General features: G+C 33.7%; 1 protein-coding gene across 1 annotated transcript; it reads right to left on the bottom strand.

Moving 5' to 3' along the window:
* Positions 1-9,653: 9,653 nt before the first annotated feature.
* On the bottom strand, positions 9,654-12,020 carry LOC111412805 (the record flags this gene model as incomplete). The annotated part of the gene is made up of 5 exons (XM_023043704.1): positions 9,654-10,790; positions 10,867-10,983; positions 11,071-11,242; positions 11,316-11,419; positions 11,820-12,020. Coding segments are annotated over 5 exons (1,605 nt in total), but the record flags the coding sequence as incomplete, so codon positions are not given.
* Positions 12,021-12,348: the final 328 nt, after the last annotated feature.

The raw sequence follows: 12,348 nt of genomic DNA, 5'->3' as shown, positions 1-12,348 counted from the left end.
CGTGATCTAGAAAACTAGGAATATTGTGTCTAATAAAGATGTTAAATTTCCTCAGTCCCATTTGGAAGATTTTATGGAATAAGTTGAGAACCAAATATTGTTTTCTACTACTTGTTATCCCAAACAAATGGACAAACTAGGGTATTAATCCATTTAAAGAATTAGCATATTATAGGGTCGTGCATTCTAATACTTACTTCTTATTCAGCTTTTCAAATTGTGTGAGGTATTAATCCACTAACTCCGTTAAATTTAATTCCTTTACTTATTGATGAAAGAGGTAGTTTAGATGGGAAAAGAAGGCGTAATTGGTAAGGCCAATTCATGAGAAGGTTCAACTTCAAATTGAGAAGAATGAACATCAGATGCATCACAACCTAATAAAGGAAGGAGAGGTATATCATTTGATCTAGGTGAAGCTTGGGTACACAACTAGAAGAAGGTCTAAATTGCATCTTAGAGAAGATGTACGACTCCAAATCCTTGAAAAAATTAATGACAATGCCTGCCAGTTAGATCTTCATGGTGAGTATAATGTGCCTACTATTTTCAATGTTACTGATATTTCTCTCTTTGATGAAGGTGAAAATTCGAGGTAGAATCCTTTTGAAGTGGGAGAAAGTGATGAGAATCATAGAAGGTAAGCTAACAAGAATCCACTCTTTCATTGTAAAAAATCCATTATTTTGAGAAAATTAATAAAGTAATATTTACTTTCTACTGGTTCTTAATTGAAATCAATTAGAACGTATTAAACCTCCGTTTGATTCCCATTCTTTGGCCACAAGAATAAAAAATATGACCATTATCCATTACATAAAACCACCATATTTGACTTTATATCTCTTGTATGGGTCCCATAATGACTATATTTTTATTCTCATTCTTAGAAAAATGGGAATCAAACAAGGGCTAAAGATTCATACTCTTTATGACGTTCAAACAAGGGCTAAAGATTCATACTCTTCATCAATAGATTTGATTCAATAAATCATTAGGTCAAGCTTTAAACTCTGATATTATTTTTCTTATGGTTTGTTTCAATCTTTTTGTGGGTTCTAAAATTCTTATTGCTATGTGGGTTCACATCAAGTTCTATTCCTTTTCATATTTCTCCACCAAACCACTGGATGTGCTGCATAAGGCTTTGAATGTGCTTCTTTGAGAATTTCTTTCCTTAATCCCTCATTTTTAGGACCACACAATCTGCCTTCATACATTAGTGCCCAATCATCAGCAATCTCAAACTCTCTCCGCTTATGTGTCCCAACTTCAGCCATGATTTTACACAAAAACGAGCCACTCTAAAAATGAGTTGAACCATTAGAGCTACAACAATAGTTGACTTCTATACTGAAGGTGCAACAACATCTAGCATAAAATTTTTAACTTCCTTAAAAAACTATTCTTGAGCAGTTGGAACTATCAACTTTTCAGTCGTGTTTCTACTAAGGGCATTAGCAACTACATCGGCTGTACTTTGGTGGTAAAGAATGGTGCAGTCATAATGCTTAACAAATTCCAACAATCTCCTCTCTCTTATTTTTAATTCCTTTTGAGTAAAGAAATATTTGAGACTTTTATGATCGGTGTAAGTCTCACATTTACCATTGTAGAGATAGTGAAGCCATATATATTTTTGGGCATGAATACAGCTACGAGTTTGGATGATTCTGCTTATATGGTTTTAACAGCCTAAAGGCATAGAAAACAACCTTTCATTTTTTTCATATAATATAATTAAAATAAAATAAAAAGGAAAAAAAACTGCACCCCATCCAACCCTTTGTTTGGCATTTACAAATTCATTTTTTTTCTTGGATACCAACAGAAGTATTCACCTTTATAGCGAAGTCTTCTCTCGAAAACATATGACAAAATGGAACAAGATAAACCAATAGAAACTTTAGCACTATTGTTTATGCATTTGTCCCCATTATTAGCAGGATGCCGTCTAAATAGAAGATCCTGAAGCAGTAGCTAGAAAGTTGACAGAAATTGCTTTCACTCATGGTAGTGCTAACAACATTACATGCATTGTTGTGAAGTCCCAACACAATAAAGAACTTGGGGAGAACCAATCAAAATTACAGAGACCTTGCAAGCAAAACTGCAAAGCATGACTTGTAAAAACTCAACAAAAATGTTTATTTCATTGAACCCGAGTTAAAAGGATTTCAAGATGCAAATATGCTGATTAGCACACTAAGGGGATGGTGATTTGTTCATTCATTTGTTTATATCCTACGTCCATGGTCATAAGGTCAATTTTTATTGATGTTTTAATCTAATTTAACTAAAGATGGGTGCTTGTGTTCCCTTTTTCCCAAAAAACAAAAAAAAAAATCCCCATCCCTCCTTACCCTAACCCCCTACACTTCATCTTCTTCCTCAATTCCACTCTTCCCTACCCAATTATGAACACGATCCAGCACCATAAACTCTTTTAGATTTCACCTTCCACAGATATACCCATTTGCCACTGTTGTAAAATGACCTTCTCTTTGCCATTGGTAAATCGACCCTTGCTTCTTTTAGATGAAAATCCTCATCAAACATGAGCTCAATTGTTTCACAAGAAACATTCAAGTTTTCCACATCAGCTACCTACACGTCCCACTCTGATTCTTTCAATAATGAAAAATCAAATCCACGAAAACCACGCTATTCTCAATCGAAACTTCTGAGGTGAGCTCCAAAATCAAGGATCTATAACAAACTATGACAGAATGTAAAACACCAAAGAAGTAAGAAAAACAGTACACAAACATAGCAGGAAAGAACGTATATAAAGTGCTGCACATGTATTTGGCCTGTCTTTTCAACAAATGCAGCACTTGCGGACAAAATATATAGTGATTCTTTCGTTTTCCATTAATTGAAACATCAACAGCAATATCTTTTACTTTTGAAAGAATTTGTACATCATTTGGACTAAAAAATAAAAATACCTCCCAGAATCAACTAAGTAAGAGACCAAACCAAGATTCTTCTTTAAACAAACATTTTTAAGAAATATCATCAGCATTTAAAATATCAATGCTGACATTGAGATGCCCTTCTTTGACGACACAATGTAATGAATTATCAACTGTCACAATGACACTTTTTCTACAATGCGGATGAACATCAAAAAGTTACGAAGCATTTTCCAGTTGCATGATGAAAGCAGCCATAATCAATTATCCAATCCTTGTTGTAGTCTATGGAAATATTAGTAACAATATCTATATTAGTTTGGTGCACTTTAGAAATCATGCTAGCCTGTTGATCGATAACCTCAATGGATAAGCATTGCTCCCATTTTAGCTTTTGAAATTCACTAGCTTCATGCGGAACATTAGCTTCTGCTTTTGTGAGATCAACACATCAATTTTCTTTAATATGGCTTGATTTTCACATTGGCGATCTCCCAACTCCATACTTGTAACGAGATTTTGAATTTCCCTTGGATTGCCCCCCAGTTTTGATAGCTTGCCATCACCTGAGTACTAAGAGGAAAAATTCTTTTTTTCTTTGGTCCTGGTGTAAAGAACATCCTCAACTTGAGAGAGAAAGAAAGACTTGTTGCTGTTGTTGGACATTTGTTTCAGTGGTGCTTCTTGAGTTCGTAGCAGATTCTCCAACTCAATGATAGTAGGTTGATTTGTCCACCCTTGTATCGAAGAGATAAAACCTACAGCCACTTCGTGTTCTTTTGAGTAAACAGCCTTTCAAGTGTCTCCTACACTTTCTTTGGCGACTCCTCATCGCAAACATACTAGATGTACTCTTTATTGATGTTCGCAAAGTAAATAAAGCTTTTCCACACTTTATTTTCTGCCTCAATTCAACATTTTGTAGCATATCTTCTGGAATTACATTGCCAGAGATAAGTTCCCACAAAAATTCTGTCATACGTTTCCATGCATAGTTTCCAATAACTATAATCGTTACCAACAAGCTTGTCTACACAGGCACTGCCTCCATCGTTCATTTCTTTGAGCAATAAACTCAAACACTTGATAGGCGACCAAGGTCTGATACCATATAACAAACCATGATGGATTATTGAAAACCAAAGAAGCAATAAAAATAGCAGAGAAACAAAGGAGGGGAAAGAAAAGATCTTATTCTTCAATCTGTGTTTTATTTCTTGATGAAAACTAGAACCAGAAAAATGAAAATAGCAGAGAAACAAAGGAGCGGGAAAGAAAAGATCTTATTCTTCAATCTGTATTTTATTTCTTGATGAAAACTAGAACCAGAAAAATGAAAATTAAAGTGCTACAATATATATATAGCAGCAAGTATAGAATGCAATTTATATAGAGAAATTCTCCTTTTAAGTTTCTTAACTAATGAAATTGAAAGAACCAACGTGCTTCTAAAACACTGTTTGGCCCTCATTAAATTACATTTCATTTTTCTCTTTCCTATTTTCAATCACATAATCTTCCATAAAATAATATCACACATAAATCGAAAATTTTTTACTTTTTATTTTTCTCTTTCCTATTTTCAACCACATAATCTTCCATAAAATAATATCACACATAAATCGAAAATTTTTTACTGCTTTTTCAATTATTCATTTTTTAAATAAAAAAAAACACTATTCCACCATTCTCATTTCCAAAAAATGGGAGCCAAAAGGGGGCTAAACTTATTCAGCAAACGAAGACCAAATAACAAACTCTTAAATAAATTGAAGATTGAAACTTCTTACAAATAAAATAAAATTGACTTAAACAGTTTTTAAACTAGAATATAATAGATACAATTTTCCCTAATTTGTAACAGGACCCCAATTCTTCCCCTTCAAATTCAACCTCACATCGTAAATCCTCAAATGTCCATCACGGTTTTTTGTGAATTAAAGGACTACGTGGGTAGGACAGTTTGAGAGAATTAGTAGTTGTTTTGGTCTTTATCAGGGGGGTTTCTAAATGCAAATTTTTTGATATGGGAGAGACCTGACCCAAAGAGAGGATTCGGCAAGCGAGGGGCAACTTCTAGCCTGAGGGGAGCTGGGGGTGGACTTTTTGGATAATGACATCTCCGTCTTACACTAAGATGAGTATGATTGAAGAGATTGAGAATGGGAAAGGGTGGCGACGACGAGGTTGCCCAGACTAAATGATGGAATGGTGAAGAAGCAACACCATGATCGAACGCTATGCAAGTTCACGATAGTGCTGATGTTGGTTTTTGTGGTGGGACTTAAGTCGCATGGAGTACAATCTATGAAATCAGATTATGCCCCCATTTGTGGTGATTCTAATCTAAATCAAAGTTAATAGTCAATTTTAACCATATATTTTATAGAACTCACAAGTTTTCAATTACATATTTTATCAACTTTTATCAAAATTTACTAAAAATCTTATTTTAATCCCCATGAAACAAGGGCCACATTTGATAGATTGTAATCTGGTAAATAATTGGAGAATTTTGTTAGGGACGGCAACAAGGTAGGTATGGGTCAAAACAACCTCTCTTGTCCCAGCCCGCAGGGTAATTTTTCGCACCATATCCGTCTCGATACTCATTTAAGGCAGGACAGGTCAAGATGGGGCAAGACACTTGCCTTCATTATTTTTTCAAGAAAAAACTTGATAATATTTGCCTAACTAATATTTCTCAATAGAAAGCCGCTCAAGTAAGCTCTAGACTTCAATTTCCTCTACACTTGATCTTAATTAGGAGGGGAAATGTCAGAGATAGATAGCAAAGGCACTTGTTCTGTTGGTCATCTAATTACATAATTTGAAACAAAATAGTTTTGCATATAATTGCATTGTAAGTCATCATTTATTTAAAACTTGGAATAAATGGAAGATATTCCATCAAAGTTAACAAAGTGTTTCTATCAATCATACTTCAACGTGAAGGAGAAAAAAAAACGAAACCTTCCAATTGCTAGTGAAAATATGAGAAACTTCTTCAACAGCAAAGAAAATATGGAAAACTCCCATTTACCAATAAAAGTATTGTAACTTCTATTATGTATTTCCTTGTCCATGTGATAATATTTTAAACAGTACACCCACAAGGTAACAACCAGAGAGTAGACACCAATTCTAATAAAACAGAAGCCTTTTCTTAAATGAAGAAATACTTAAAAGGTAAACATATAGCTTGATAAATTTCAATAGCCAATTTACAAATGGCCAAACCATAATGCCCTGAAAATTTTAGAATAAAAATGTGTTTGTTTTATTTTTATATTTTGTAAATTGAGGGGGACAAAATGAAATACATTTTGAATTCAAATTCTAGTTGGGCCAAAAAAATTAAGTATCGGTAGAATGAGGTTTTATATATCGATATTGGGCTCGTTAGATAGCTCGTATTAAATAACGCACATTGGACTCGAGAAATAATTTTTTCGATAAGTTATGCTCATGTTATTATAGTTGAAAGATCTTACCAAAATTTATAATTATTTATGTTACTATGGTTGGGAAAAATAGAGAAATTTATTTTTAATTGGTTATGATTTGATGGAGAGAGAAGGTAGCTTTTTTTTAGAAGGTTTAAATGACTTATTCTTCACAAGTTATGATAAATAAGGTAGGTTTTATTTTAATATTTATTTACCCATATTTTAGAGATTGAAAAGGGACAATTGCCTTGATTGGGAGAGGTGATGGACGTGCCACACGTTTCTTGAAGAATGACTATTGACTGAGAATTTTTAGGGAAAATGGGCATGCCAATTGATAGATTTTTAGGCTTTTAATATTCCCTCTCAACTATAAATACCATACAAGATTTTTTATTATTTATCCTAGAAATTTAAAAAAAAAAAAAAAAGGTTGAATCCCAACTTGGAGGGCCCCATCGTCCCGTGTATCAGGAATCGAATCTCATATTGCGACTGTCAGCAAAGCGTGAGATAATATCACTCCTGTCATTTGTACCACTGGACTATACCCCGAAGGACATCCTAGAAATTTATATACCTGCATACAGTGGCAGCAGCACCACAAACAAAGAATAAAGATTTTTAAGAACGCGAACCTCTTGCTTTTTCTTCCAACAAAAACGGTTTTATCTATCGATGTAGGATTACGAGGAGCAAGTGGTTAGTCTCATTTAACTTATTTCTTCACGATGATAAATATTATACTCATGATAGTTATGATATGATATGAGCTCTTACCGAAATCTAAAGATATAATCTGACAGTATGATTATTTTGATGCATGATTTGATATTTTATTGGGGATCACACCGTTATTCGTTTCCTACTGAGTATTTTTATATACTCACTTTTTTCCTGCTACTCACAAGTTAGAACAGGTCATTAGTTGGCGGGAGATGAGGTGTGATCGTGGTGCCAGTATATTGGGAAATTATAAATCAAATCCAGTGTAACATAATGAAATATATTTAATTTCAGCTTTATCTTTAATATCGACTTTTACTTAGAGATGAGAAATATATAATTTACTTGATTACTTATTTCTTACGTGTTATTTTTATGTCTGTGGAACCAAATCTTTAATTACAATAAAATGTGTAGAATAAAACGTGTAATATATATGCATGTACGAATATGAAATATATTTTCATCGCACCAGTTATACTTATGCATGTATGGATATGTTATTTGCTCTCCCACACACTCCATCCACCTACTACATGCATAAATGATGTCGTTGCCAGTCAAATTAGCATTCAGGTACCATGACCACTTGATAAATAAACTATCATTATTTTACTTTTGGACACACAAGGCACCTATTACATGTTTGTGAATATGGTAGGTGCCAGTCAAAACTGTTGATTGATATTTGATGATGTCATGACAATTTGATCAATAAATTATTTGAATCATATTTATGGAATTATTCCTAACATTGAACTAATTGTTTTATTTAAGTGAGAGTTTTAAAATAAAATCCATTTTTTTAATTGCTCATATCAAAATAAATAAAAGAAAGTTTTTTGTGACTACTCATATTTATTTTACCATAATTTTTGGGACGTTATCAGGATTCAATTTAAGTTTTACTTAAGGGAAATGTTATGAATTTGAATCTTGGGGGACGTGATAGAAAGCCGTGAAGGGTAAGTGGGCACAAGGCCCACTCAAAACGGACAGTACGTAAGCTAATGGTTTGAGTACAAAGACCCGGGTCGTTACACAAAATAGGAGATTCACCCCCAAAAATTCACATAATCCATCACTTCATGTTGTAGATCTTCAACTACTAGCATCTTTTTCTAGAATGTCTATATCAGGCTCCTTAAAAATTGATGACTGTAAAAGTGTTTATTAGTTAGACAAATGATGTATTTAACTAACTTTCTGAGAATAATGAGACGGCTTAAATTTAGATGCAAATTCAAGAAACTCAAGATTATTCATCAAATTTGACATTCAAAGAATTATACGACCTAGAGGAAATTAATCACGTGATAGGTATTCCGCTTTAAACATATATATATGATTAACTATTTATATCCGCAACATGTAGTAACCTAGAAAAGATTTTTGTCCTGAATACAAGAAATTTTTGTCTTTTATGCTTTTCAAGACATAATTTCCAATAGATTTCACTCCAAAAGTTCAATCAAATGACATGCTCATGGTGTGATATTTTTAGTTTATTTTTATTTCCTTAATTGTCCAATATATTTCTTAATCTCTTGTAATTTTATTACTTTCATTATGAGCTAAAAGTGGAATGATTAACCTAACTAATTTTTTAATGCTTGCCCTTTTCTTCTTTTTAAACTTGTATGACTAATATTCATATTGTGATTGTTATGTCATTCATGTCTATCATTTGCTCGATCATCAAATGTCTGTTATTGATTTGTATGGGTATCGTACATTTTAAGCCCAATTGGAAGCGCTCTATATTACTGCAAGAGATATACACTCCTAATTTTAGGTGACCCTTTGAATCATTCTCACAAAAATTAATGCGATTGATTGTGTTATTGATCAATATGGGGATATTGTAGGTAAATACACTTAGTTTGTACTAGTTTGACGTTTGAGAGAGATAATTAACTAAACTTAGGATAGTCGAGTTTATCATAAATGGATCATACGTTAAAAATTGTTTGTGCAAAATTAATTGGACGACTGTTAATTGAAATCATGAATGCCGGCACATTTTTAATTGTCGTTTGTTTAAGTACTTAATTAGAAGGATCTAACCAATTTGTGGGTCCTTAAAAACTCACCGAAACTAGTTTTTAGTTACTTTAGCACAAGTAGACCAATTCACATGAGATTCAACATCACAACACTTTATTATTTGTTCATAATATATGTACTTAAGATATTGTACTCGTAGTATCGAACAAGTTTTTGGACAACCTCAACTTTCATGTGATGGTGATCGTCCCCTATAATCCTCGTAAATCTAGTAACTTAAGCATGTTTAGCTTCTTGTTAGGTAAAATAGTTCGAACACCCGTTTACGAGTCACCTATAGTGATCTATAATTTGGAGTCTTGTTATTAAAGTCGGAACCACTCCTGAGTTCTAAGTCATTAATTCCACTAAATGCCTATTGTTACATTTTTACTTCATTTTTTTTTTTCCACAAATGAACTAAGAAGCAGAGTGAATAAACAACTGACAACAGTACAACTTTATTCAATGCCATAAACTATGAATTACATTCAATTTATTCTGGTTTTGAGGGATTTTCATTTCAGAGAAGTTAACTGACAAAGATAAGATACCATTTACAGAAAATTTGAGCCATGAATTCCTATTTGAGAGAGAGAGATGTTTAAACAAACCTTAAACAGATGAGAGAAGATACTGATCAAATCAGTTGGTTTTGCTTATTTTGCAAATTTGCCTTTTTGAGAGCAATGAACTTGGCTGCTAGTTCATCATAGTCTGGAAGCTTTGGATGGATATGGCGATAAGAAGAAAATCCATTAATTTCCTGAAGTGGGAAATAATTCGACCTTAAAACATTTTCTGTAGGACTCATTGCCCTTAAATTTGGTTGCTCAGTCTCTGTTTCTCTTCCATATTGATTTGTTTCTTCCTCTAGACTATGCATTGTAAACACCTCGGAGGCTGCGGTTTCTCTACAACTCAAATCTTTCTCTTTATGCTCGACGCGCTTTTCATTTTCTTGAATTCGACTCTTGTCTTCAACTGAAATCTTCTTTTGATACTTACTCTGATTAAGAGATTTCGTTTTGTATTTTGATAATCTCTGGCCATAATATCTTGCACACTCAACGTCGTTCACACTTACATTCTCTATAGAAACTAATCTTTTCCCACCTGCTTTCCCAGTCTTCCGTACGTTTTTTGATACCTTCTCATTTCGAGGCATGATTTTTTCCTTAAGATCATTCTCGTTTGCATAATCTATTTTTGGTTTCAAGGGAACGGCAGATGATTTGAACACGAAGAATCTTTGATCCCGGGAATTTCCATCTTTGCTCAATGGAGACACAAATTCCTCTATGTCGTCAAGATATGTCACTTCTTCTGGTAGTCGAACTGAAGTTTCTGAAGACGATTCATCTGCCATGCCTCCACCATTAGTTTCACCAATAAACTCTGAAACTGTAAACTTAACCATGTCATTATGCTGTAAAGACATTACTAGTTTCTCTTCTATAATGTGCGCCGAGTTTTGGACTGCTGTAAATTTGTAAGAATTGAATGCGCTTTTTGAAATTGTTTGCTTCTCGGAAAAAAGATCAATGTATACCATCTTTCCCTGTGTCCCTTCAATTATAGAAACCGGCATTTCGTCGTTATGTGTCTGAACATCACTACTCGAGATCTTATTGCCTATAGTTTTGGTTACCTGCAGTTTTATAAGATATATAAAAATCCCAAATATCAAATTATTATCATAGTGCAGTAGACGCAAAACAAATTACCGATTCCTCTTGCAACTCGGGTTTGTACTCGAGCAACAGCAACCCTCTACCAATTTCATCTAACAATTTGAACTTCACTTCATCTGGCACATTTTGTATGGAAAGACTCTCCCTAATCTTCAATTAAATAAGACGATAAATTTGAATAGTTAGTTATTTCTAAATTAATGTACTCCTCTGACGTTGATTTGAGTAGAAAAAGACCTGATGGTTCACATGATTTCCGGGGAGTAATTCAAGCGCAGCCTTTGTAAAACTGTGACCATAGCGCTCTCCAAAGAGTTTCCTAATGGACCGAAGTTCTGGTAAATCCCCAAATCTTGCTGATGCAAAAATCAGAGTAGACACTGCTTCATTAATACCATCCGGACAGTCCCTACAACGTAACAAAAAACAATCCACTTACTATCGACAGAAGGATGCGATTGAATTGATTTAGCAAAACATACTTGTGTTTGCGGATGTAGCGAAGATTAATGATTATATATTCACACAAATTCTGAATCAGATCATATACTTCCACCATACTTTCATCTTTGAATAGCTGCTCAATCTGAAAATTCATTGCAAAATATGAGTCAAGACTAGAAAACCAAGTCTTTTATGGAATATCTTACATCAGAAATGGCAATATTTAAAGGAGGAAATAACATCTAAAAGAGAAATATGTTACACAAGTTGGCTATATTGAATTTGACTTCTAAGTTCTTGCATAGGTACTCGATTTCTTTATCCTTGTTTTAATTTGAGGGCAGGCACTTCCTCTTCTGCCCCCTTCCTGATATAGCTAATCAGCTCAAACACAAGCAGAAAATTCAATTCCTTTACAACTAAGACTCGACTACGAAGCCCTATATTTAAACCGATAACAGAAATGAGATCATAAACAACCCATATTCTCAAAGAAGAAAAAATATTTGTTGTGTTTCTAAAGTGAAATTCTATTGAATTACCCTGTCGAATGCACTTTGTTCATGCCCATATTGTAGAAGCTCGGCCACATCCTCGCGCAAATGCTTCACGATACAACTTCTCTTGTTCTTGAGCAGCTTTAGACGACACTGAACCCTTCGTATCAGTTTCTTACTGTAAAAAACCAGTCGAACATTGATACCTTGAATTATACACAACAATTTGCAAAAAAAGAGGTTCAACAAAATTTCCAGTTACCACTTAGAAGCTTTTCTCCATCCAAAAAGAATATCTAACATTTTCAAGACTCGTACTACTGAATTGCAAACAAATTCACAGAAGGTGAAGATATTAAAAATTGAATAAAATAGAGTAATCCGTGTTTCTTTTATTTTTATTTAGCTATAATAGTATATGCTAATGAGGGTGAACTAAACCACAAGTGACAGTTGGGTCATTACCTTTTTGGGTAGTTATTTTACGAGAGGAGGAGTTGGTTTGAAAAGTTCTTACGAGGGTGGGAAACTGCCTCCACCATTTCACCGAACGAGTTTAATCACGTTCGTTGGT

The sequence above is a fragment of the Olea europaea genome, chromosome 16, assembly GCF_002742605.1.
Source record: "Olea europaea var. sylvestris chromosome 16, O_europaea_v1, whole genome shotgun sequence".
In the NCBI taxonomy this organism is placed as follows: Eukaryota; Viridiplantae; Streptophyta; class Magnoliopsida; order Lamiales; family Oleaceae; genus Olea; species Olea europaea.
The sequence above is the reverse complement of the archived record's forward strand: the minus strand, read 5'-3'. Positions and strand labels throughout refer to the sequence as shown.